Source organism: Lethenteron reissneri, chromosome 10 (assembly GCF_015708825.2).
Source record: "Lethenteron reissneri isolate LAM-NWPU_2019-01 chromosome 10, ASM1570882v1, whole genome shotgun sequence".
Taxonomy (NCBI): Eukaryota; Metazoa; Chordata; class Hyperoartia; order Petromyzontiformes; family Petromyzontidae; genus Lethenteron; species Lethenteron reissneri.
The window spans coordinates 4,485,116-4,512,153 of NC_083788.1; the positions used below are offsets into that span (position 1 = coordinate 4,485,116).

The 27,038-nt window shown below is 55.5% G+C and overlaps 1 protein-coding gene across 1 annotated transcript in view; it reads left to right on the forward strand.

Moving 5' to 3' along the window:
* LOC133340832 (RB1-inducible coiled-coil protein 1-like) overlaps positions 1-27,038 on the forward strand; it is a 90,850-nt gene that overhangs the window by 18,117 nt on the left and 45,695 nt on the right. The window contains exons 7-17 of the mRNA XM_061549255.1: positions 537-707; positions 1,022-1,206; positions 2,480-2,666; positions 6,489-6,570; positions 11,196-11,260; positions 12,064-12,167; positions 14,823-14,949; positions 18,171-18,389; positions 18,967-19,339; positions 21,539-21,715; positions 24,851-26,504. Coding sequence (XP_061405239.1) covers positions 537-707; positions 1,022-1,206; positions 2,480-2,666; positions 6,489-6,570; positions 11,196-11,260; positions 12,064-12,167; positions 14,823-14,949; positions 18,171-18,389; positions 18,967-19,339; positions 21,539-21,715; positions 24,851-26,504 — 3,344 coding nt within the window. The remainder of the gene's footprint in view (positions 1-536; positions 708-1,021; positions 1,207-2,479; positions 2,667-6,488; positions 6,571-11,195; positions 11,261-12,063; positions 12,168-14,822; positions 14,950-18,170; positions 18,390-18,966; positions 19,340-21,538; positions 21,716-24,850; positions 26,505-27,038) is intronic.

Consider the following 27,038-nt stretch of genomic DNA (forward strand, 5'->3'; position numbering starts at 1 on the left):
TAAGGGTTTGTGTACGTGTATGTGTTGTGTGTGTGCGTGCGTGCGTGTAACGGTTAGAGCACTGAGCTGGTCCTGGGCCTTCCCTAGGTCAAATGAGTACCTGGTGCAGTGTGTAAACATCGCCACTGGGGAGACAAAGGCGGCCTGGAGTGGTGATGGCCACCCACCCCCTCGTGTGCCATGCCAGCCATTATAGGTGCTCGCTAACAGCACCTTGCCCTAACAGTCTGTTCAAGGCTATATGGGGGCTCTTTGTGTTTTTTTGCGTGTGCATGCGGGGTTTGTGTGTGCTTGCGTGTGTTCGATGTTCGAGCGCGCGTGCATGTGCATGCACGGCCTGATTTGCCCATCCGTTGCTGGTTGAGGCTCTCAAATACAAGCTTCATGCGCGGAGAGTAGGAGAGTGCGTGGAGGGGAGTAGAGTGAGATGAGAGAGTAGGAGAGTGCGTGGTGATGAGGATGATGATAGCGACGACGACGACGGTGATGACCGCGGGGTTTAACGATTGGCGTCTGCGGTCACCGCTGCCCGACAGCTGGAGCCCGGCATCGTGCAGCCCTTCCTGGGCGACTGCCAGGAAACTCTGGCCAAGATGGACAATCCGAGCATGAAGTCAATCCGCGGGCTGGAGGACCGGCTCTTCGTGCTCGACCAGCTGCTCGCCTCCTGCCAGCGCCTCGTCACCGAGCAGAAGGAGCTGGCGCAGGTAACCGCGGCGACCGGTCCCTCTCCCACGGCGACCGGGCCATCGTCACGGCGACTGGTTTACCCACAATCCCCCGTGTAATTTTTTTTTGGCTCCTATTTAAAATTTTATTTCGAGCTTGCGATGGGCGTCGTGCCAGGAAGAGAACGAGGCTTTCAATTCCCAACTACTGCAGGGCCCACTGGGAGGAAGGGAGGGGTGGTGGCGGGGGTGGTGGCGGTGGTTAGAGGGTAGGGGGGGGGGCAGTGTTTGACCTTCGGGGTGCCCATCAGCAGCTTGCTCAACAAACTCTCTTTGCGCTGCTTGCGGCGCAGGGCTTCCTGGCGAATCAAAAGCGCGCGGAGAACCTCAAGGACCCGTCGGTCCTGCCAGACCTGTGCCGCAGCCACGCCAACCAGCTGGTGATCATGCTGAGCAACCACAAGAAGCTGCTGGACGTCAAGCACCGCTGCGCCACCGCCAAGCAGGAGCTCACCGACAACCTGCACGTGCGCCTGCGGTGAGTGACGGTGGTGGCGCCACCACCACGGCCTTGAAACGGCGGCAATGATGGCGCCACCTCAACTGTGGTGGCAGCCTTGGCGGCGCCACCACGGCCGTGGCCGTGGCAACGCCTGCGGTGAGTGGAGGCGGCAGTGGTGGGCGCTGCCTGCGCTTCCGACCGTGTGAGCCGCTCGTGAGATGCGGTTTCCCCGACCCTGCTGGCTACTTGACCAAATTTCGATTTAAAGCTTTCGTGACTGCAGGGATTCATCTTCTGGGTTCTTTCGGTAAAGTCACGTAGAAGGGAAATAATAAAATAATAAAAAGCAAACATAATAACATAATTCTCACGACGTTTCGGCCACAACGCAAGTAGCCGTCCTCAGGTGTTTCATTCTTCACCTGAGGACGGCTGCTTGCGTTGTGGCCGAAACGTCGTGAGAATTATTTTATTATGTTTTATTTTTATTATTTTATTACTTCCCTTCTACGTGACTTTACTTTACCAAAGCCGAGACGTTCACGACGGGGACCTCGGCTCGGCCCCTCGTTGGTCCGTTGTCCATTCTGAACTTCGGAACTGAAAATGGCTCGGCGCCTACAGTCCTGCAGTGAATTGGTCACGCTTCTCAATATTCACACCCTCCCATCTGGAGTGGGTGAGTGGGTGAGAGAGTGAGCGCGTGGGTGAGTAAGTGGGTGGGTGGGTGAGTGTATGGGCTTGCCAGCTGAAACAATAATGTCTTGAGTCTGTGTGTCTTCATGTAATCCTTATAGGTCTCTATGAAGCACACTATGGATCTCTATGTTACTCTGTGGATCTCTACGTAACTTTGGCTCTCTAATTCATTGCAAAGGTCTCAAAGTAACTATGGATCTCTATGTTAATCTGTGGATCTCTACGTAGCTCTATGGCTCTCTAAGTCATTCTAAAGGCCTCAAAGTAACTATGGATCTCTATGTTACTCTGTGGATCTCTACGTAACTATGGCTCTCTAATTCATTCTCAAGATCTCAAAGTAACTATGGATCTCTATGTAACTCTGTGGCTCTCTACGTAGCTCTATGGCTCTCTAAGTCATTCTCAAGGTCTCAAAGTAACTATGGATCTCTATGTAACTCTGTGGCTCTTTACGTAGCTCAATGGCCCTCTGTGTAGCTCTGTGGGTAATGGAGCTGCTCGGCTCAACGGGGCCTTGCCAGCTGAGACAACAAAGCCTGAGCACGAGCGTTTCAACGTCGCAGCCTACCCCCCGGGCGTAACGTGGCGTCTTTGGTGGCGTCTGCAGGTGGTGCTACTACGTGATGCACCACGCCGACCTGGGCCGCGAGAAGCTGCAGGCGCTGTGCCACGTGCTGCGCGAGCTCACGGGCCGCGTGGGCGCCGCGCGCGAGGTGGCGCTTGCCCCGCGCCTCTACTGCCTGGCCGCCACCGAGACGCTGCGGCGGCGCGCCTTCTCCACGCACTACCGGCGGGTGAGTAGGCGGGTGTGTGGACAGGTGGGTGAGCGAGTGAGCGGGTGAGTGGTTTGGTGGTTGAGTGGGTAGGTGAGCGGGTGGACGGGTGGGTGTGGGGACGAGTGAGTGGACGGGTGGGTGAGAGAATGAGTGGACGGGTGGGTGAGCGAGTGAGCGGGTGAGTGGGTTGGTGGGTGGGTGAGTGGGTTTGTGGATGAGTGGGCGGGTGAGCGGGTGGGTGGGCGGGCGGACAGGCGGGTGGGTGGGTGGGCGATTGGACGGGTGTGTGGACGAGTGAGTGGACGGGTGGGTGAGCGAGTGAGCGGGTGATTGGGTTGGTGGTTGGGTGAGTGGGTGGGTGAGCGATTGAGCGAGTAGGGTAGGTGGGTGGGTGGATGGGTGATCGGGTGGGTGGGTGGCTTAACGGCTGGGTGGGTAAGCGCGTGGGTGGGCGGGTGGGCGGGTGACTAGGTGAGTGAGTTGGTGGGTGGGTGAATGGGTAGGTGGGCGAGTGAGTGGGTTGGCGGGTGGGCGGGTAAATGAGTGAGTGAGTTGGTTGGTCAGTGTGGTTGGGTGGGTTAGTGGTTGAGTGTGTTGGCGGGTGAGCGGTTTTGGCAGGTGACTGGGTAAGTGACTGAGTCGGTGTGCGAGTCGTTAGGTCGGGGAGTGGGTGAGTGAGTTTGTGAGTGGGTGAATGAGTGAGTGGGTGGTTGCCCGCGTGCCTGCCAATTATTTTAATTATAGTTGTTATGATCGTTATTACGCTCGTTTTAATCGCTTTGCACATTTTTCATTGCCCTAAATTGTCGCCCAATTACATATTTATTTCTTTATTTGTTCCATTTCAAGGCTGTGGTGTTGTTTGACTTACTCTTGTGCACCACTGCCGCAGCAGCAGCATCTGATGATTTATAAACACAATAGCTTTCTCGTTGTTGTGATTACTCGGCTTGTTTACCAATGGAAAGCCTTTTCTGAGTCTCATGACAGTTTTATTTCAGGAGGGTCCTGCCATGTTTGTCGCAGTCGGGACGAGGGGTGGGTGGGGGAGCGTGACGATTGCTGTCTTTCATTACAAATGTAAATTATTATTTTTTCCCGTTTCCTCATTAACTGGCCGATAACATCTTAATGCTGTGGTTCTCAACCTTAACGACAGCCTTGCACCCCTTAGGTCAGGGGTCGGGAACCTTTTTGACTGGGAGAGCCATAAAAGCCAAATATTTCTAAATATATTTCATTGAGAGCCATATAGTATTTTTTACGTTTAATAAATTAAATATGTCTTACTTTTAATGCGACTTCTGGTGCTGCATGGTTTTGCTGATGGACTTGTAGTCTGGTTCATACGTGGTGAGGTTGAGCTTCGTGCAGGCGTGACTCGTGAAATTTATCTTCAAAACTAATTTCTGTTTACTTTAAAATGACACAGTATTATTAAACAATATCAAAAGTATTTTAAAATCAGTTCCAAACTGATTTTTAGTTTTTTCATTATTATTATTTTTTTCAACTCAAAATTGTCTGGGAGCCATATGCCGTCACTGGAAGAGCCATATATGGCTCGCGAGCCATAGGTTCCCGACCGCTGCCTTAGGTTCTCAATCGTACAGTGTTAATACATACGTAGGGTTCTATGAAACAAAGTCGTTGTACTTACATGCCCGCGTTTAATTTGTGTTTCGATGATTTACCTTCGAAAAAAACTTGGCCGTGTCTCGCACCCCCCCAGAAAGGGCATCTCGCACCCCCAGGTGGTGCGTGTACCCCAGGTTAAGAAGAACCACTGCCTTAATGCACTGAGGAGCGCAGAGCTCGGGCAATTGTTAGTAGCGCCGGCTCCACCACGCCGTGTGGCTGCTGCTGCCTTCCCCGCTCACCCGTGGTTCCTCCTGCTCATGCTAGCACATGTGAGCCAAGGATGTCGTCCGGTGCCGTTCTGAAGGGATCTTTTACCTTCCTCGGTCACCCAGATCGATTGCGATCAATGAACTCCTTGTAATACTCTTTCCGGTAAAGTCACGTAGGTAGTAAAACATTTTTTTTTTAATAAAAGTTTAATAAAAATCATCTCGTTTCGGAGGCAACACAAGCTTGCGTCTTCAGGTGGAACCGTCACAGCACGATTGCTGTATCAAGTAAATGAGAAATTACCTGGTAAATTGCAAACGTTTGGCTCGCGGCGTTCAGTCGGTGCTCGGTGTGTCTTGAATGAAATAATAAAAATAATCGCAGACTGGTTGGGCACTGTCCCGGATAGCATGAGAACCATTGATGATATTTTTATTATTCTTCTTTTTCTTTTCAGAGTATATCTGTTCTTATACTTTTTGGTTCTTTCGGTAAAGTCACGTAGGTAGAAAATAAAATAAAATTTAAAATAATATATCACGACGTTTCGATCGCAACACAAGCGGTCGGGCGGAGGACAACCGCTTGTGCTGTGATTGAAACGGTGTGATATATTATTTTTTATATTTTATTTGATTTCTCTACCTGCGTGACTTTACCGAAAGAACCAAAGAGTATGGATTCCTGCAGTCACGAAAGCTTCAAATCAAGATTACTATATCTGTTGTGCGTCTCTTGACTCTGATTCTTAAATATGTTTACTGTTGGATTTTAATGTTGGTTTAGAAACTCTCAGTCTGTGCTGCTTTCCAGTTGCCTCCGTGAAAAGTTTCGCCCATTCTTGGCCACCTGCCTCAAACACGTAATAAACTAACTAACTCTGTCTCGCTCTCTCTACGAGAGGCGAGCAGATAATCTGCGGTGAAATTATGTTTAATTATCCCGTGTAAATTGTGGTCTGGGATGTGTCGACCGAATGGACTAATTTATTTGTTCGTGATAATTTTTGTTGTTGTTTGTGCCTTTTGTTTTGGTGCCATTTTTTTTATTTGTTTATTCATTTTAGATTTAGCTTGGTAGTAAGTTTTAATTTGCTCAGTAGTGGCTGTAAATGGAGTTTAGCGCTTATATATAATTAATGTACAGCATTATGGGATGCTAGTAACACGAATGACGCTATATATAATGAAAGTATTAAATCCTAATCGAGTATGTATGTTGAACTTTGCACCGTACGTAGCCAACCGTGCTCATCGGAGGACAACAAACTACACAGAATTAGCAGTTTTAAATAAATTAGCTTTCAATTTATATTTAAAAGTGCATAGCTCCCAGCGGCTTCCTGATATCGGAGAGGAAGAGCGTTCCAGACGGCCGCAGAAGCGCATCTGAAAGTGCGCGATGCGGTGACCGTCTTTGTTCGATGGCTAGCCCCCAAAAGCTGCTGCCGCTGCTGCTGCGAGGATAATTGGAGTTCGCGTGATGATGGTTTAATTGCAGCGTAGTGTTTGCTGGTCATCGGGCCACACCACCCCTTCATGAGCTGTGCCCATGTGACGTGCTCACAGCTCTTGCCCCGATGGACTGTGAGGATCAATGTGGCGATCTTCGTGCGACCATGTCTGCCTGCGTGTGTGCGCGCGCGCCCGTGTCACTCTGTGTGCGTCTATGTTGAGCGGTGGCGCAGCGGTTCGCGCGCTGAACTACGGACCTCGGCCGCCCCGAGTTTGATTCCCGCTCACGGCCAACACCAGTGACGATTATTTTAACTGGTCCTGGAGCCACCCTTTGGTCGACTCAGTCTCAATTGAGTACCTGGTTCGATGTCTGAACATTGCCAATCGGGAGACAAAGGCAGCCGGGCGTGGTGCTGGCCACCGCCGCCCTCGTGTGCTGTGCCGGCCTTCATAGGTGCTCGCAAACAGCACTTGCCCCAACAGTCTGGGGAAGGCTACATGGGGGATCTTTGTCTTTGTCTGGACGGAGCAGTGGGCGAGTTTGCTGGTGCGTGATGGGAAAGAGCTCTACCAGGCTGAGAGAGAGAGGAGAGAGGCGTTCAGACAGATCTTCGGTGAGCGATGGATCCGATACAGAACCCTCATCTCATTCGACACGGAACTATCGTCTCATCCCCTACAGAACTCTTCTCTCCTCCCAGACATAACCGTTCTCTAATCCAATACAGAACCCTTGCTAATCCCATACAAGAACCTGCATCCGAGCCCTAGTTTCACACCACAGTCACTCAATGTGTAACCATATTGTGTGTGCATCTGTCTCCAATGCTGTCTTCATGTCTCCCCGTGGTGTCTCCCCGTGGTGTCTCCCCGTGGTGTCTCCCCGTGGTGTCTCCCCGTGGTGTCTTCCCCTGGTGTCTCCCCCTGGTGTCTCCCCGTGGTGTCTCCCCTTGTCTCCCCATGCTGTCTTTCCTTGTCTCCCCCTGGTGTCTCCCCGTGGTGTCTCCCCCTGGTGTCTCCCCGTGGTGTCTCCCCGTGGTATCTCCCCGTGATGTCTCCCCTTGGTGTCTCCCCGTGGTGTCTCCCCGTGATGTCTCCCCTTGGTGTCTCCCCGTGGTGTCTCCCCGTGATGTCTCCCCTTGGTGTCTCCCCGTGGTGTCTCCCCCTGGTGTCTCCCCGTGGTGTCTCCCCCTGGTGTCTCCCCGCGGTGTCTCCCCGCGGTGTCTCCCCCTGGTGTCTCCCCCTGGTGTCTCCCCCTGGTGTCTCCCCCTGGTGTCTCCCCCCGGTGTCTCCCCGTGGTGTCTCCCCGTGGTGTCTCCCCGTGGTGTCTCCCCGTGGTGTCTCCCCATGGTGTCTCCCCCTGGTGTCTCCCCGTGGTGTCTCCCCGTGGTGTCTCCCCCTGGTGTCTCCTCGTGGTGTCTCCCCCTGGTGTCTCCCCGTGGTGTCTCCCCCTGGTGTCTCCCCCTGGTGTCTCCCCGTGGTGTCTCCCCGTGGTGTCTCCCCGTGGTGTCTCCCCCTGTGTCTCCCCTTGGTGTCTCCCCCTGGTTGTCTCCCCGTGGGGTCTCCCCGTGGTGTCCTCCCCCTGGTGTCTCCCCGTGGTGTCTCCCCGTGGTGGTCTCCCCTGGTGTCTCCCCGTGGTGTCTCCCCGTGTGTCTCCCCGTGGTGCTCCCCCTGGTGTCCGTCCCCGTTGTGTCTCCCCGTGGTGTCTCCTCGTGTGGTCTCCCCCTGGTGTCTCCCCGTGGTGTCTCCCCCGGGTCTACCCCTGGTGTCTCCCCCTGGTGTCTCCCCCGTGGTGGCCTCCCCGTGGTGTCTCCCCCTGGTGTCTCCCCCTGGTGTCTCCCCGTGGTGGTCCTCCCCGTGGTGGTCTCCCCCTGGTGTCTCCCCTGGTGTCTCCCCGTGGTGTCCCCCCGTGGTGTCTTCCCTGGTGTCCTCCTCTCCCCTGGTGTCTCCCCCTGGTGTCTCCCCCTGGTGTCTCCCCGTGGTGTCTCCCCGTGGTGTCTCCCCTGGTGTCTCCCCCTGGGTGTCTCCCCTGGTGTCTCCCCCTGGTGTCTCCCGTGGTGTCTCCCCGTGGTGTCTCCGTCTCCCCGTGGTGTCTCCCCCTGGTGTCTCCCCGTGGTGTCTCCCCCTGGTGTCTCCCCCTGGTGTCTCCCCGTGTGTCTCCCCGTGGTGTCTCCCCGTGGTGTCGCCCCTGGTGTCTCCCCCGTGGTGTCTCCCCCTGGTGTCTCCCCAGTGGTGTCCCCCGTGGTGTCTCCCCCTGGTGTCTCCCGTGTGTCTCCCCGTGGTGTCTCCCAGTGGTGTCTCCCCGTGGTGTCTCCCCGTGGTGTCTCCCCGTGTGTCTCCCCCTGGTGTCTCCCCTGGTGTCTCCCCCGTGGTGTCTCCTCGTGGTGTCTCCCCCTGGTGTCTCCCCGTGGTGTCTCCCCCTGGTGTCTACCCCTGGTGTCTCCCCCTGGTGTCTCCCCGTGGTGTCTCCCCGTGGTGTCTCCCCCTGGTGTCTCCCCCTGGTGTCTCCCCGTGGTGTCTCCCCGTGGTGTCTCCCCCTGGTGTCTCCCCCTGGTGTCTCCCCCTGGTGTCTCCCCCTGGTGTCTTCCCCTGGTGTCTCCCCGTGGTGTCTCCCCCTGGTGTCTCCCCCTGGTGTCTCCCCGTGGTGTCTCCCCGTGGTGTCTTCCCTTGGTGTCTCCCCCTGGTGTCTCCCCCTGGTGTCTCCCCCTGGTGTCTCCCCCTGGTGTCTCCCCGTGGTGTCTCCCCCTGGTGTCTCCCCCTGGTGTCTCCCCCTGGTGTCTCCCCCTGGTGTCTCCCCCTGGTGTCTCCCCCTGGTGTCTCCCCCTGGTGTCTCCCCGTGGTGTCTCCCCCTGGTGTCTCCCCCTGGTGTTTCCCCCTGGTGTCTCCCCTGGTGTCTCCCCCTGGTGTCTCCCCGTGGTGTCTCCCCGTGGTGTCTCCCCCTGGTGTCTCCCCGTGGTGTCTCCCCCTGGTGTCTCCCCCTGGTGTCTCCCCCTGGTGTCTCTCCGTGGTGTCTCCCCGTGGTGTCTCCCCGTGGTGTCTCCCCGTGGTGTCTCCCCCTGGTGTCTCCCCGTGGTGTCTCCCCCTGGTGTCTCCCCGTGGTGTCTCCCCCTGGTGTCTCCCCGTGGTGTCTCTCCGTGGTGTCTCCCCGTGGTGTCTCCCCCTGGTGTCTCCCCGTGGTGTCTCCCCGTGGTGTCTCCCCGTGGTGTCTCCCCCTTGTGTCTCCCTGTGACGTCTCCCCCTGGTGTCTCCCCGTGGTGTCTCCCCGTGGTGTCTCCCCGTGGTGTCTCCCCCTGGTGTCTCCCCGTGGTGTCTCCCCGTGGTGTCTCCCCGTGGTGTCTCCCCCTGGTGTCTCCCCCTGGTGTCTCCCCGTGGTGTCTCCCCGTGGTGTCTCCCCGTGGTGTCTCCCCTTGGTGTCTCCCCCTGGTGTCTCCCCGTGGTGTCTCCCCCTGGTGTCTCCCCGTGGTGTCTACCCGTGGTGTCTCCCCCTGGTGTCTCCCCCTGGTGTCTCCCCCTGGTGTCTCCCCCTGGTGTCTCCCCGTGGTGTCTCCCCCTGGTGTCTCCCCCTAGGGTCTCCCCCTGGTGTCTCCCCCTGGTGTCTCCCCGTGGTGTCTCCCCCTGGTGTCTCCCCCTGGTGTCTCCCCGTGGTGTCTCCCCCTGGTGTCTCCCCCTGGTGTCTCCCCGTGGTGTCTCCCCCTGGTGTCTCCCCCTGGTGTCTCCCCCTGGTGTCTCCCCCTGGTGTCTCCCCGTGGTGTCTCCCCGTGGTGTCTCCCCGTGGTGTCTCCCCCTGGTGTCTCCCCCTGGTGTCTCCCCGTGGTGTCTCCCCGTGGTGTCTCTCCGTGGTGTCTCCCCCTGGTGTCTCCCCCTGGTGTCTCCCCGTGGTGTCTCCCCGTGGTGTCTCTCCGTGGTGTCTCCCCCTGGTGTCTCCCCCTGGTGTCTCCCCGTGGTGTCTCCCCCTGGTGTCTCCCCGTGGTGTCTCCCCGTGGTGTCTCCCCGTGGTGTCTCCCCGTGGTGTCTCCCCCTGGTGTCTCCCCGTGGTGTCTCCCCGTGGTGTCTCTCCGTGGTGTCTCCCCCTGGTGTCTCCCCGTGGTGTCTCCCCCTGGTGTCTCCCCGTGGTGTCTCCCCGTGGTGTCTCCCCCTGGTGTCTCCCCGTGGTGTCTCCCCCTGGTGTCTCCCCGTGGTGTCTCCCCGTGGTGTCTCCCCGTGGTGTCTCCCCGTGGTGTCTCCCCGTGGTGTCTCCCCCTGGTGTCTCCCCATGACGTCTCCCCCTGGTGTCTCCCCGTGGTGTCTCCCCGTGGTGTCTCCCCGTGGTGTCTCTCCGTGGTGTCTCCCCGTGGTGTCTCCCCGTGGTGTCTCCCCGTGGTGTCTCTCCGTGGTGTCTCCCCCTGGTGTCTCCCCCTGGTGTCTCCCCGTGGTGTCTCCCCGTGGTGTCTCCCCATGACGTCTCCCCCTGGTGTCTCCCCGTGGTGTCTCCCCGTGGTGTCTCCCTGTGGTGTCTCCCCGTGGTGTCTCTCCCTGGTGTCTCCCCCTGGAGTCTCCCCCTGGTGTCTCCCCCTGGTGTCTCCCCGTGGTGTCTCCCCGTGGTGTCTCCCCGTGGTGTCTCCCAGTGGTGTCTCCCCGTGGTGTCTCCCCGTGGTGTCTCTCCGTGGTGTCTCCCCGTGGTGTCTCCCCCTGGTGTCTCCCCTTGTCTCCCCGTGGTGTATCTCCGTGGTGTCTCCCCCTGGTGTCTCCCCGTGGTGTCTCCCTGTGACGTCTCCCCCTGGTGTCTCCCCGTGGTGTCTCCCCTTGTCTTCCCCTGGTGTCTCCCCCGTGGTGTCTCCCCGTGGTGTCTCCCCGTGGTGTCTCCCCGTGGTGTCTCCCCGTGGTGTCTCCCCGTGGTGTCTCCCCGTGGTGTCTCCCCGTGGTGTCTCCCCGTGGTGTCTCCTCGTGGTGTCTCCCCCTGGTGTCTCCCCGTGGTGTCTCCCCGTGGTGTCTCCCCCTGGTGTCTCCTCGTGGTGTCTCCCCGTGGTGTCTCCCCGTGGTGTCTCCCCGTGGTGTCTCCCCGTGGTGTCTCCCCGTGGTGTCTCCCCGTGGTGTCTCCCCGTGGTGTCTCCTCGTGGTGTCTCCCCGTGGTGTCTCCCCGTGGTGTCTTTCCTTGTCTCCCCCTGGTGTCTCCCCGTGGTGTCTCCCCCTGGTGTCTCCCCTTGTCTCCCCGTGGTGTCTCTCCTTGGTGTCGTCTCCCCTCATGGTTTTCTCTCCCCAGGCCACAGCTTCCTCAAAGGGCGGCTCTTCCAGGGGCTCGAGTCGTGGCCTCCGTCGACATTTTGCGTGAGTTCCACACCCACGCTCGGCCCACGGCCACCATCAGTGGCACGCGGCATCAGAGCCGCGTTGCCTGCTAAACGAGCGCCTGGTGCGCTGTGTAAACGTTGGCACTTGTCAAGGAGCAGTATTACCCATCACGCAAACTTCGGTGGTCATAGTAATAGGTTTTTTCCCTTTTTTCTGGTACAAAAACTGACACCTTTATACAAGGGATCATGTTTGCAATAACCACAACACAAGCAGTCAAAATGCAAACAAAAAGAAACAACTTTGATAATGATAATGCTATGCACTGTCATTGAAGTTGATTGGTCCACACCCGAGACAGCTTTTCTTAGAGCTGAGTCTCCACTGGTGTTGGACCAGATGGTCATCCTCGCAGCAGCAGAGGCTTTTGGCTGCGAGACATCAAACAAAGAGATGGTGGTCACCCCATCGCGCGGTGCTTTCAGACGCGCTTCTGCGGCCGTCTGGAGCGCTCTTCCTTCAGATATTAGGAAGCCGCTGGAGCTTTGTACTTTCAAATCATCATCTAGATTGGCAAACTCGTTTCTTTAGAACGGCTTTTTTGTGTTTAGTTTGTTGTTATTCTCCTCGCACCTCCAATTAGTACGGTGCGAAGTAGTTCAACCACATAAACACAACATAGCACTGGGCATTCGGGTTTGGCGCTGACCACCCACCCACCTCGTTGGCCGTGCCGGTTTTAATAGATGCTACTCGCCAACACCAACTCGATCCAGCAGTCTGTTAAGAGCTATGCGGGGGAACCTCTGTCATTGTTTGTGTGTGTGCGTGCGTGCCAGACGCGTGAGCCACGCGCGTTTGACGAGCAGCTTCCCGCGGTGACGCTCGAAGACCTTCACTTCCTGCAGAGCCACAGCCCCCCCGAGATGCAGCCCTACCTGCAGTGAGCACCCCGCACCCCCCCCCACAAATAACACTGCCAAGCGAGTCCCCCCCCACCCCCACCCCCCCACCCCCGTTTACACATTGGCCAATGAGACTCTCATACACACCTCGCGTGAAACGCTCTGTACGTATGTGTTGTGTCAACGATTCGGAGAGTTTCTCGGAGGCACTTTCTTGATTAGCAACTTTCACGCTCTCGTCCGCACACTCTCCACAGTAGCTCAGCCGAGCCTGTACACAACACTAGCCGTCCAACACTGACGGCGCTGACTGAGATAGCCAAACTGTCCTTCGTAGCGCAACATCTCGCGGAGATGTTCAGCGACGATGGTGACGATACGACAGCGACGATGGTGACGATACGACAGCGACGATGGCGACGATACGACAGCGACGATGGCGACGATACGACAGCGACGATGGCGACGATACGACAGCGACGATGGCGACGATACGACAGCGACGATGGCGACGATACGACAGCGACGATGGCGACGATACGACAGCGACGATGGCGACGATACGACAGCGACGATGGCGACGATACGACAGCGACGATGGCGACGATACGACAGCGACGATGGCGACGATACGACAGCGACGATGGCGACGATACGACAGCGACGATGGCGACGATACGACAGCGACGATGGCGACGATACGACAGCGACTATGGCGACGATACGACAGCGACGATGGCGACGATACGACAGCAACGATGGCGACGATACGACAGCGACGATGGCGACGATACGACAGCGACGATGGCGACGATACGACAGCGACGATGGCGACGATACGACAGCGACGATGGCGACGATACGACAGCGACGATGGTGACGATACGACAGCGACGATGGTGACGATACGACAGCGACGATGGTGACGATACGACAGCGACGATGGTGACGATACGACAGCGACGATGGTGACGATACGACAGCGACGATGGTGACGATACGACAGCGACGATGGTGACGATACGACAGCGACGATGGTGACGATACGACAGCGACGATGGTGACGATACAACAGCGACGATGGTGACGATACGACAGCGACGATGGTGACGATACGACAGCGACGATGGTGACGATACGACAGCGACGATGGTGACGATACGACAGCGACGATGGTGACGATACGACAGCGACGATGGTGACGATACGACAGCGACGATGGTGACGATACGACAGCGACGATGGTGACGATACGACAGCGACGACGAGACGAGTCCACTCCTAGAACCGGCAGCCTCGAGCCCCTCCTCGGCGTGTGCCGCAGAAACGCGAGGTGGACAGGGCAGACATTCACAGAGGAAACTGGCATCATCAGGCGATACTACTCTTTGGTTCTTTCGGTAAAGTCACGTATGAAGATGAAATAATAAATTAAATACGAGCATACGACGTTTCGATTGCAGCACAAGCAATCATCATCAGGTATAAATGAAATAGAAACACAAATCTAGTATACTGAGAAATGTAATGTAATACAACAGAGAGTCGGATAACATAACAGTCAACACCCTACCTGGTTGATTACGTTCTTCCTGAGAATGCTAAATTTCTCCAAATTAAGTTTTATCATCACTAAAGATTTAGCAGTCCCCCAGCTACCCTTTCATGGGCATGAGTAATAAGCTTTATCCAGGTACTCCGGTTTTTGGTATCCGTTATCTGGTTTCTGATTTCCAGGTTTTGGTTTCAGATTTCTGGTGTCTAGTGTCCGGTTTCTGGATTCCGGTTTCTAGTGTCAGGTTTCCGATTTCCAGGGTCTGGTTTCTGGTATCGGGTTTAAAGTATCCGGCTTCCGATTTCCAAGTTCTGGTCTCTGGTATCTGGTTTCTAGTATCCGGTTTCTGATTTCCAGGTTCTGGTATCTGGTATCGGGTTTCAAGTATCCAGCTTCCGATTTCAAAGGTCATGTCTCTGGTATCTGGTTTCTAGTATCCGGTTTCTGATTTCCAGGTTCTGGTATTTGGTATCCTGTTTCTGATTTACAGGTTCTGGTTTCTGGTATCGGTTTTCAAGTATCCGGCTTCCGATTTCCAAGTTCTGGTATCTGGTTTCTAGTATTCGGGTTCTGATTTCCAGGTTCTGGTTTCTGGTATCTGGTATCCTGTTTATGATTTCCAGGTTCTGGTATCTGGTTTCTAGTATCCGGTTTCCAATTTCCAGGTTCTGGTATCTGGTTTCTCGTATCCGATTTCCAATTTCCAGGTTATGGTATCTGGTTTCTCGTATCCGATTTCTAATTTCCAGGTTCTGGTATCTGGTTTCTCGTATCCGATTTCCAATTTCCAGGTTCTGGTATCTGGTTTCTCGTGTCCGATTTCCAATTTCCAGGTTCTGGTATCTGGTTTCTCGTATCCGATTTCCAATTTCCAGGTTCTGGTATCTGGTTTCTCGTATCCGATTTCCAATTTCCAGGTTCTGGTATCTGGTTTCTCGTATCCGGTTTCCAATTTCCAGGTTCTGGTATCTGATTTTTAGTGTCCAGTTTCCGGCTTTCTGCTTTCCTGCTCGACGACGCAAACTCAGCGTGGGCCGGGACATGCTGAGCTGGGTGGCGATGCCCTCCTGGGTAAAAACAAGGGTGAGAATAAAAACAACACTTAACAACAACAACAACGGGGTGAATCTCCGCGCAGGCTCCCGACGCTGTGCGACTTTGAGCTGCTGCGGGAGCACTCGGCACGCGGACGGAGGTTGGCGCGGGCCGTGCGCGGTGCCCAGGACGCGTCGCTCGCCCTCGCTCAGCTCCTCTCCACCAAAACGGTGCGGCCCGGCCACGCCACGCCACGCAGTCGCCTACACCGCCACCAAACTAAACTGACAACTAAAACTATTTTTTTATTGCACCAGGTAAGAGCCCACACACACTGAGCTACTTGGCTCTTTTTCAGACGCGACCTGGCCATCGCGAATGATAGCTCAGACGAAGGTGGCTTATCGTCGTGTGGAAATTCGTAGCAAGCCAAATGCTCTTAAACGCGTGACTTTGATTCTTAATGTGGAGGGGAAAAAGCAGAGGACCCGGAGACAAATCCACGCGACTACAGGGAAGAGAAAGAGAGAGACACGCAAACTCCAAATATAAGGCAGGCGTCAGGGTCGGGATCGAACCCACGACCTCCTGCATCCCAGGCGAGAGAGATGACATCTCGCCACTGTGGCACCCATATACTGGTGCCAGTTACCGGCGAGCACACGGTCATCTGCACCCACGTACTAAACCAGTACGGAGACAAAGATCCCCCGCTTTATAGTCTTGGACAAGACCGTAGGAGCAAGTGCTGTTAGTGAGCAGCACCTGTGAAGACTTCACCCGCACACGAGCAGGAGGTGGGTTGCCAACGTCACGCCCGGCCACTTTTGTCTCCCCGGTGGCGACGATTACGATGCACCGCACCAGGAACTTAATTTGAGGTGGAGTCGACCTAGGGGAGGTTCCAGGACCACTTCAGATAATCATCACTGGTTTTGGTTGGCCTTGAGCGGGGATCGGACTCGGGTCGCTGGGTTCATAGCGCAGCTCGCTAACTGCTGTGCCACAACTAAATAACAAATACAAAGATTCACCGTATAGTTTTAACAGACCAGCTATTGGGGCAAGTGCTCTTAGACAGCACCACGCCTGGCCTCCTTTGTCTTCCCAGTGACCACTAAATAACTACAAACACAGACACAAACATAACAAAATAAACTCGGCACGTTCGTCATGGGTCTATGGGTCTCTTTGTGAGTCTGTGGGTCTCTGTGTGAGTCTGTGGGTCTCTGTGTGAGTCTCTGGGTCTCTCAGAGTCTGTGGGTCTCTGTGTGAGTCTGTCAGTCTCTGTGTAAGTCTGTGTGTCTTTGTGTGTTTCTGTGTGTCTTTGTGTGAGTCTGTGGGTCTCTGTGAGAGTCTGTGGGTCTCTGTGTGAGTCTGTGAGTCTCTGTGTGAGTCTGTGGGTCTCTGTGAGAGTCTGTGGGTCTCTGTGTGAGTCTGTGGGTCTCTGTGTGGGTCTCTGTGAGAGTCTGTGGGTCTCTGTGAGAGTCTGTGGGTCTCTGTGAGAGTCTGTGGGTCTCTGTGAGAGTCTGTGGGTCTCTGTGAGAGTCTGTGGGTCTCTGTGAGAGTCTGTGGGTCTCTGTGAGAGTCTGTGGGTCTCTGTGAGAGTCTGTGGGTCTCTGTGAGAGTCTGTGGGTCTCTGTGAGAGTCTCTGGGTCTCTGTGTGAGTCTGTGGGTCTCTGTGAGAGTCTGTGGGTCTCTGTGAGAGTCTCTGGGTCTTTGTGAGAGTCTGTGGGTCTCTGTGAGAGTCTGTGGGTCTCTGTGAGAGTCTCTGGGTCTCTGTGTGAGTCTGTGGGTCTCTGTGTGGGTCTCTGTGTGGGTCTCTGCGTGGGTCTCTATGTGGGTCTCTGTGTGGGTCTGTGGGTCTCTGTGTGAGTCTGTGGGTCTCTGTGTGGGTCTCTGTGAGAGTCTGTGGGTCTCTGTGTGAGTCTGTGGGTCTCTGTGTGGGTCTCTGTGAGAGTCTGTGAGTCTCTGTGTGAGTCTGTGGGTCTCTGTGTGGGTCTGTGGGTCTCTGTGTGAGTCTGTGGGTCTCTGTGTGAGTCTGTGGGTCTCTGTGTGGGTCTGTGGGTCTCTGTGTGAGTCTGTGGGTCTCTGTGTGGGTCTGTGGGTCTCTGTGTGAGTCTGTGGGTCTCTGTGAGAGTCTGTGGGTCTCTGTGTGGGTCTGTGGGTCTCTGTGTGGGTCTGTGGGTCTCTGTGTGGGTCTCTGTGAGAGTCTGTGGGTCTCTGTGAGAGTCTGTGGGTCTCTGTGTGGGTCTGTGGGTCTCTGTGTGGGTCTGTGGGTCTCTGTGTGGGTCTCTGTGAGAGTCTGTGGGTCTCTGTGAGAGTCTGTGGGTCTCTGTGTGGGTCTCTGTGTGGGTCTCTGTGTGGGTCTCTGTGTGGGTCTGTGGGTCTCTGTGTGGGTCTCTGTGAGAGTCTGTGGGTCTCTGTGAGAGTCTGTGGGTCTCTGTGTGGGTCTGTGGGTCTCTGTGTGGGTCTGTGGGTCTCTGTGTGGGTCTCTGTGAGAGTCTGTGGGTCTCTGTGAGAGTCTGTGGGTCTCTGTGTGGGTCTCTGTGTGGGTCTCTGTGTGGGTCTCTGTGTGGGTCTGTGGGTCTCTGTGTGGGTCTCTGTGTGGGTCTGTGGGTCTCTGTGTGGGTCTCTGTGTGGGTCTCTGTGTGGGTCTCTGTGTGGGTCTCTGTGTGGGTCTGTGGGTCTCTGTGTGGGTCTCTGTGTGGGTCTGTGGGTCTCTGTGTGGGTCTCTGTGTGGGTCTCTGTGTGAGTCTCTGGGTCTCTGTGTGAGTCTCTGTGTGGGTCTCTGTGTGGGTCTCTGTGTGAGTCTCTGGGTCTCTGTGTGGGTCTCTGTGAGAGTCTCTGGGTCTCTGTGAGAGTCTGTGGGTCTCTGTGTGGGTCTCTGTGTGGGTCTCTGCGTGAGTCTGTGGGTCTCTGTGTGAGTCTGTGGGTCTCTGTGTGGGTCTCTGTGTGGGTCTCTGTGTGGGTCTCTGTGTGGGTCTGTGGGTCTCTGTGAGAGTCTGTGGGTCTCTGTGAGAGTCTGTGGGTCTCTGTGAGAGTCTGTGGGTCTCTGTGTGAGTCTCTGTGTGGGTCTGTGGGTCTCTGTGTGAGTCTGTGGGTCTCTGTGAGAGTCTGTGGGTCTCTGTGTGAGTCTCTGTGTGGGTCTGTGGGTCTCTGTGTGAGTCTGTGGGTCTCTGTGTGGGTCTGTGGGTCTCTGTGTGAGTCTCTGGGTCTCTGTGTGAGTCTGTGGGTCTCTGCGTGAATTATTGGTGACCAGGCTGAGACCACCAACATGCCACACTTGCGAAGGCGGTTTAATCGCGGCCAAGAGTCCAGACTCCAAAACCCAGGGACTCGGCGGTGCCGGCTCGGCATCTCCATCGCGAGCTTCGTCTCACCCAGGCCACCTGCAATCATTGCACCCTGTTGTTGTGCAACCTTTCCGCCGTGCTGCCCTCCCCCGCAGCTGGTGGGCAGGAGCGATGGCCGTGGGGAGGCCGGGAGCTGGGAGGGGGAGAGCCCCGCGTCTCCCGACCGCCCCGGCAGCCTCCTGCTCCTGTCGCCGCCGTCGCACGGGGATACGGGCGACCCGGGACGCGAGGACGCGGGGGCCCACGGGGGCCACGATGGGGACCCCCTCACGAGGGACAACAGGGATTTGTCCCCGGACAGCATCGACTCGCAGGTAGGCGCCTACCGGTGTCCTTCTGTCTTGTATCGATTGTCCCCTGCTGGTCTCCTGCCGGTCTTCTGCCTGTCTCCTTCTTATCTCTTTCTTGTCTCCTGTGTGTCTCTTGCTTGTCTCCTTCGTGTCTCGTCCGTGCCTCGTCCGTGTCTTCTGCCTTTCTCCTGCGCGTCTCCCCCATATCTCCTGCGCGTCTCCTCTGTGTCTCCTGCATGTCGAATGCCTGCCTCTTCCGTGTCTCCTCCGTGTCGACCGGCTGTATCCTGTATGTCTCCTCTCCCATGCGTTGACGGGTTGTGCCGCGGCTCGTTTGTTTGGCACGATGTGCGCGATCCCAACTGATGAAATTTTGGTGTAACTTTTTCACATTTTTTTCTATCTTGAAATTGACGACGCCGGCACGCAGTGGGCCCCACCTCTCCCCCGAGCGACGTTACAGCGTCGACTAACGAGCGCTCTTTGAGAGAAGTGGGTCCGGCTCGCGGCTGTCTCTACGGTGTTGCTAACCCGGATTGGGCCACCCGCTCACCCGCCCGCCCATCCGCCCGTCCGCCCGTGTCGTCGTCTCTCGCGGCAGGTGTTCGACTTCGAGACGATCAACCACCCAGCGGCGGAGACGCACCCACCGCTTTCCACCGCAGCGTCGACCGCAGCCGCGGCAAGCGCAGCGACGTCAATCGCGGCCGCCGCCGCCACCGCCCAGGCCATCAGCCCCCGGTCGGCGGGCCTCCTGCAGAGCCCGGACGCGGTGGTTGAATCCCTGTACGCGTCTGTCATCAACGCCATCGACAGCCAGCGACGGATGCGGAGGGAGGGCGGCGATGGCGATGGTGGCGATGGTGGTGGCGATGGAGCGATGAGCGATTCGCGTTTGTCCTCGCCTCACCCCGACTCTTGGTCGTCGCCGTCGAATCGGTCCGACGTTCGCTCGAGGAGCGGCGTTGCTCGAGGTGCGTCGACTCGTTCGTGTGTTTATCTTTTCTGATTATTATGGTCATCATCACACTTGATGCCAGAGTCATCAAGGGTTTTTTATCAAGAGGGTCTTGCCAAGTTTTTGGCAGTAGCGGGTGGGGGGATGTAGCCGCTCCTGCTGCTACTTCTGCTGATGTGCGATTACATTTGAGTGATTTTGCAGTGTAATTTTCCAGCATTGGCAGGTTTGGTCAAAATACCGTTTACATTTCATGGTTTATTTAGCTCTGGAGATGCTACTAGAAACTGAGGAAAACCCCACACAAAACAGGGGTAGAATGTACAATCTCCACGCGGAAAGTTGCCAGAGTTGGGAATCGAACTGAGTCCCATTCTCCCTTTTAGACACGAGCGGTTACCACTGTGCCAACCTGCTACCAGATAAACACAACAACAACACAACAACAACACAACAACAACACAACAACAACAGTCGCCATTCACCACTGAGTGGCGGTGACGTCACCACGGCGTTTGTGCCAGGCTAAGTGAACTCCGCATGAAGTGTCAGAGGCTCGCAGTCAAACTCATCCACACACATACACAGTCATGATAATGACGTCGGTTATAAAGATGATACAAAGACAAATATCCCCCACATAGCCTTAACAGACTGTTGGGGCAAGTGCTGTTAGCGAGCACCTATGAAAACCAGCATGGCACACGAGGGGCTGGGTGGACAGCACCACGCCCGGCCGCCTTTGTCTCCCTAGTGGCGATATTTACACACCGCACCAAAGGGGGGGCCCGTGACCGGTTCAGATAATTGTCACTGGTGTTGGCCGTGAGCGGGAATTGAACTCGGGTCGCCAGGTTCGTAGCACAGCAGCGCGCTAACCGCCACACTACTGCTCCCCACTGAAGATGATACCAATACCTGCCATTCGTCACTAAGTGACGGTGATGTCACCACAGCACCTGTGCCAGGCCTCGTGAAGTGTCAAAGGCTCACTAACAGGAGGTCACGGAACGGACCCAAGTACCATGGGTTGGCTGACTGAGATGACTTGCAGATGCACCAGCTGTACCCCCTACTGTGCCAACTTACTATATTTTAGTCGCCTGGCGCTCCGCTCGTTGTTGTGAGCGCCATTCCTCTGCCCTCCGTTGTTGTTGGAGGGAGACTGCCCAGTAGCATTCTTCATGAGCCTACTCCACAGAGGCTGGTACCAGTCTTCGGCAAGTCCACTCAGCTCCGCATACCCCCGCACCCCATCACTCCATCTCTCCTCCAGCCCATGTTGTGCCCATTTAGCCCCCTCTATCCAGCCAAATAGAAGCTGCTTGGGCATTTGTGGGTTTTCATCCGGGTGCTCTGGCTTCCTGCCACATGCATCAACAACTCATTCATTGTCTGAACTCACATTTATATATATTTATATCTTGAGGACCACAAGGGTCGGGCAATTGTTGGTTAGCGCCGGTTCTTCACGGCCGCTTGGCTCCCGCTGACCTCCAGCTTTTAAACTAAGCTAAGACTATTTTTTATTTTAGCAGCTAAGGCCCACTGAGCTGTATCACTCTTGACGAAGTGGCTCATCACTTGGAAATAATATAGCAGCCAAATACTCTAAACGTGTGACGTTGATTCTAAATGTGGAGGGAAAAACCGGAGGACCCGGTGAAAAATCCACGTGACCACGGAGAGAGAGCGAGAGACACGCAGACTCTAAATATACAGCAGGTGTCAGAGTTGAGATCGAACCCACAACCTCCTGTATACCAGGCGAGGTAGTTAACATCTCCTGGCCACCGTGATGATGATGATGAGAGAGAGACACGCAAACTCCAAATATACGGCAGGCGTCAGGGTCTGGATCAAACCCACGACTTCCAGTACACCAGGTGAGTTAGTTAACATCTTCCAGCCACTGATGATGATGATGAGAGAAAGACACCGGAAACTCAAAATATACGGCAGGCGTCAGGGTCGGGATCAAACCCACGACTTCCAGTACACCAGGTGAGGTCGTTAACATCTCGTGGCCACCGTGATGATGATGAGAGAGAGAGACACGCAAACTCCAAATATACAGCGGCAGGCGTCAGGGTCGGGATCGACGAGTCTCAGTCGGCGTGAGCGGCGACAAAGGCGGCGGCGGCGTTGAGCGGCGACGAATATCATTATTATAATTATTGTTATTGACGCGCTGGCGCCGTGCTCACCTCCACAGGCCGCGGGTGCGCGGCTGCGTTCACCGCGCTGCGGGCGTCGACGGCGGGAGTGCGCCGGGAGCTGGCCGGGCTCGGAGAGCAGGTGCGCAGCGACGGGCGCCAGCTCGCCGGCCTGCTCGCCGACGCCCGCCGGCACCTGGAGGAGGCTCTGCCGGCACACCGGGAGTCTAGCTCAGGTCCGCGCGAGCACGGTCGCCCGATGGATGCACCTTAAAAAAAAATGCCCGTCAAGTGTAAAAAAACTACAAATGGTTCGCCGCGTTCATTCTGGCTAAATGACAGCTCTTGAGAATTACAGATTTGATAATTGGTTTTTTACCCTTTTATCTGGCAACAAAACTGACACCTTTTTTACGAGGAGTCATGTTTGCATAGACCACAATACCTGCAGTCATAATGCAAACATACATTATCAGAGTTATGTTTTTTGTTTGCATTCTGACTGCAGGTATTGTGGTCTATGCAAAAAAGGTTTCAGTTTTGTTGCCAGATAAAAGGGTGAAAAACCAATTATCATATTTTTTACTGGCAAATGAGGTACCAATGGTGTAAATGCTTTCCCCGAGCTCTCATACTCTGATGGTGCATTGTCTTGGAGTTGTGCGCCTTTTGGCGTCATCTGGTCCAACCCATGTGAGACTAGGCTCTAAGGAAAGCTGTCTCGGGTGTGGACCAATCAACTTCAAGGACAGTGCATACATTATCAGAGTTATGTTTTTTGTTTGCATTACGACTGCAGGTATTGTGGTCTATGCAAACATGACTCCTCGTAAAAAAGGTGTCAGTTTTGTTGCCAGATAAAAGGGTAAAAACTATTAGCGTATTTTTTACTGGCAAATGAGGTACCAATGGTGTAAATTCCTCTCACATGCAGAGTGGGTAGATGGGAATGGGTTCCCCTTTGCTGCGTATGGACTTGAGGTCTTTTGAAGAAAGGATCTCAGAGGTATCTCTGTGATCTTATTTTGGAATTCATTAAACGCCTTAACTCAGGCACTTTACAAAGAATCAACAACGGTACACATGAATGTAATGGTGGAGATGAGGTGAACGAAGTAGATGGGAGGACGCAATGGGCAAGCCTGCGATGCGTGAATTCGATGAAAGCTAAATGGATGACAGTAAATGATGATGAATGGATTGAATGATTGGGATTTGAAGCTTTCGTGACTGCAAGGATTTATACTCTTAGTTCTTTCGGTAAAGTCACGTAGGTAAAAAAATTAAATTAAAATTAATAAAAGATAAAAATAATAAAATCACGACGTTTCGGAGGCAACACAAGCTTCCGTCTTCAGGTGAAACTGTCACAGATTTTTTGCTGTGACAGTTTTATTTTTTACCTACGTGACTTTACCGAAAGAACTAAGAGTATGAACGATTGGGGTTAATGAGCGATGTCCACGTAATGGGAATGGGAAGAGCGAACAGTAACGGTGGTCGTGGTTATGAGGGGAAGACCAAGGGGGGGGGGGGGGGGGTCGTGGGGTGAGCTGGGGGTAACAATAAGTGAGTTTGAGTGAGGAGCGGAAACTGGCGAGCGAAGGGAACCGCTTAAAGTGGAGGGGCAGTTCGTGCAGCTTCCGTGGGTTCTGTTATGTGACACCGAAAGGGGGTCGCACCCAGTGCCCGATTAAGGCACGGGGGCTTTAGGCGCTGGAGCCCAGAGGGTCTGCAGAGATGAAGTGAAAAGCGATTTCATTCGTGAATGCTGAATTTAATTTGTTGTTAGCCTTGTAAAAATAAAATGTATTATTCCTTCACTTTGTTTTGCTTTTTAAAATATTACTGGGGGCTCATCTTCTTGGTTCTTTCGGTAAAGTCACGTAGAAGAGAAATAAAAAAAATAATAAAAATAAAACACATAATAAATACAATTCTACAATTCTCACGACGTTTTGGCCACAACACAAGCAGACCTGTTCTTCACCTGAGGACGGCTGCTTGCGTTGTGGCCGAAACGTGAGAATTGTATATGTTTTATTTTTATTATTTCCCTTCTATGTGACTTTACCGAAAGAACCAAGAAGATGAATCCCTGCAGTCACGAAAGCTTTAAATCGAAAATTACTGGGGGCCTCACAGTACCTGTGTAGCCCCCAGGGGCCTACAAAATCTTAATCCGGCCCTGGTCGCGCCGCTTCTGAAAAACATTTTGACGCCGTTAGCGCAAGTCGGGATGAACGTCGGGGAGACTTTTAGAAGGAGAAAGAAGAGGGAAAAGGTTCTGTTGCATCTAGCGGTGGATTGATCATGGCTGCTGTTGCTTAATATGAAATGTGGCATCGCTTGCCGATTGGAGCCTTGGCCATTGCCCCTCCTCGCAATATGGGGGGGTGATAGTGATCGTGATGAAAGTGCAGCCCAGCAACGATTGCTCACTCGCATCCACTTCCGGCGGAACGGACTCCACTCCATGGCGCTTGGCAGAGTGCCGCCCCCATAGCTGGGTACGCACGCTTTCCACCGCCCCCACGCGGAGCTGCCGATCGAGTGACCGCAGTGTGTGCCCGTTTATACTGCCGGGCTGAGTTTAGAGACTCGCATCGTCAGTTCAGAGGCCGCGCCGGGAGATTGAATCGAACCGGCGATCTTTGGATTGAGGTCCAGTGCGTTCACCATCACACCGCGGCGACGTCCCCATCGTTATTTTCGCTCATTTAATACTGGGGGTGCCACGGTGGCTAGGAGATGTTAACTACCTCGCCTGGTGTACAGGAGGTCGTGGGTTCCATCCCGACCCTACCCACTCTGTATTTGGAGTTTGCATGTTCTCCCCGTAGTCGCGGGGATTTTACCCCGGATCCTCCGGTTTTCCACATTTAGGAAACGTGCGTTTAGATTATTAGGCTGCTACACATTTCCACATGATAAGCCACTTCGTTGAGCTATCTTTTTTGGCCAGATCGCTACTGAAAAAGAGCTATATAGCCCATTAGCACTTACATGGCATTCCTACGTATTTTGAAATTCTTTCGCACCATACGTAGCCAAACGTGCAAAACGGAGGGTGGCGGCGGGTGCGCGACACAGTTACGTTTACGCGATCCAACCCCAAAAACGCTTTATCGTGAACGATATTGGTCGTGAAAGCCTACGCGTCAAATGCCCTTGGGCGACGGACGATGGGGTGACACTGGTGACGGAATGACAGCGTAGAGGTCGCGTGTGAAAAAGAGCTACGTAGCTCAGTGGGCCTTACCTGGTAAAATAAAAAATAGTTTAGTTTAACTTCCGGGGGCAATTGAATCGCAGACTCCACGCGTGGGCATGACGATTCCCCCTCCTTGTTGTCGAATTGACATTTGCAGACAGCACGGGCGCAGCTAACGACGTGGAAAGGCGACCTCTCGCTGACCCCTCACATCACCTGGCTCAACTACAGCAGCAACAACGAGAGGAGGAGGAGGAGGTGAGGGTGCGTGGGTTGGATGCGGAGCTCACCTGTGAGGCCGAGAGGGTTCGAGGGCTAGAGGTGCAGCTCGCCCAGGAGGCCGAGAGGAGAAGCGACCTGGAGACGGAGCTCGCCGAGGAGGCCGAGAGGTGTCAAGGCCTGAGGGTGGAGCTCGCCCAGGAGGCACAGAGGAGGAACAGTCAGCAAGTGCTGCTCGCTCAGCAGGCCGAGAGGAAAATGAGCCTGGAGGTGGAGCTTACCCAGGAGGCCGAGAAGCACCGTGGGCTGGCGGCAGAGCTCACTCAGGAGACCGAGAGGAGAGTAGGCCTGGAGAAGGAGCTTGCTCGGGAGACCGAGAGGAGAATGAGCTTGGAGACTGACCTCGTCCAGGAGACCGGGAGAAGGGTGGGCTGGGAGACGGAGCTCACTCAGCAAGCTGAGAAGAGAGTGACCCTGGAGAAGGAGCTCGTGGTGGAGAGCGAAAGGAGGCATTTTCTGGAATCGGAGCTTGCCCAGGAAGCCGAGAGGCGAGTAGGCCTGGAGACGGAGCTTGCCGAGGAGGCCGAGAGGCGAGTAGGCCTGGAGACGGAGCTTGCCAAGGAGGCCGAGAGGCGAGTAGGCCTGGAGACGGAGCTTGCCGAGGATGCTGGGAAGAGAATGGGCCTGGAGAAGGAGCTCGCTCGGGAGGCCGAGAGGAGAGTTGGCCTGGAGACGGAGCTTGTCCAGGAGGCTGAGAGGCGAGTAGGCCTGGAGACGGAGCTTGCCCTAGAGGCTCAAAAGCGCCGAGCGCTTGAGACGAAGCTCTCTGATGAATCCAAGAAAACGGTGGGCCTGGAAGCGCAGCTTGCCGAGGAGACCGCCAGGAGCCAAGGCCTGACAGCAGAGCTCACCCAGGAGACCGAGAGAAGCCAGACCCTGGAAACGATGCTCAGTGAGGAGTCCGAGAGGCGAGAACGCCTGGAAATGGAGCTCATCCTGGAGGCCGAGAGTCACCAAGCTCTTGACACGAAGCTCGCTGAGGAAGCGCAGAAGAGGACGGGCCTCATGGTGGAGCTCGCCCGGGAGACCGAAAGAAGACGCAACCTGGAGGCGGAGCTCGTTCAGGAGGCCGAGACGAGAGTGAGCCTGGAGACGGAGCTCACCCAGGAGGCCGAGAGGTGGCGCGGCCTGGCGGCGGGCCTCGCCCAGGAGACCAACAGGAGGATTCTCTTGGAGGCAGACCTCGCTCACGAGGTCAAAGCGCACCGGGAGCTGGTGGCGGCGCTCGCCGACGAGACTGAGAGGCGGCACGAGCTGCAAGCAGAGCTCGCCGACAGGGCCGCGGAGCGGGAGGCGAGCCTGCACGGCCTGGCAGCGCTGCTGGAGCATGAGCGGGAGCTGGCCGTCGCCGAGCTGCTGAGCTGCCACGAGGCGGAGGTGGCGCGGCTCACCGCGGAGCTCCGCCAGGCAGAAACGAGGGCCCAGCGGCTGGAGGAGCAGGGGGAGGAGGCAGGAGGTCTCACCGTGGAGCTCCAGGAGGGGGTGCTGGACGTGGAGTGGAGGTCTCGCGAGGCTTCCAGGGGGAGGCGGAGGTGAGTGACCCTGCCTACTTGAAGCAATATGCCAAACCGCCCAGCATTGACAGCGAGGCCCTGAACGATAAAATATTTTATAAATAATATTTTGTTTCTGGGAATGGCCCTCTTCATAGCAGAGAGATGTGCTTGTGCACCAGTGGTTTACCGCATTGTGCAATGAATCCCGCTCACCTGAGTTCAATCCCCCGCTCTGGGTCAACATCCGTGACGAATGCCTGAACCAGTCCGGCGCTGGGCCTCCCCTAGGACGACTTGGGCCTGAAGTGAGTGCCATGTCAACGTTCACACCGGGGGCGGTGGCTGCTCACACGACCCCATCGTGCGCAGTGCCAGATCTAGCAGCCGGGTATGCGACGTTCCGCTTGAAGCTGCATTCGAGCATCCTCGGCATGCTCAGGGATATCTTGGGTTGTGAAGTGCCGTGCTCCAAAAATGTAACCAGCTCATTAACCCTGTCCCGTTCTGAAGCGTCTGCAAGTTGCAAGGGTGGGTCGGTGTCCCCGTTCACCGCTGCTGAATCTCGGAAAG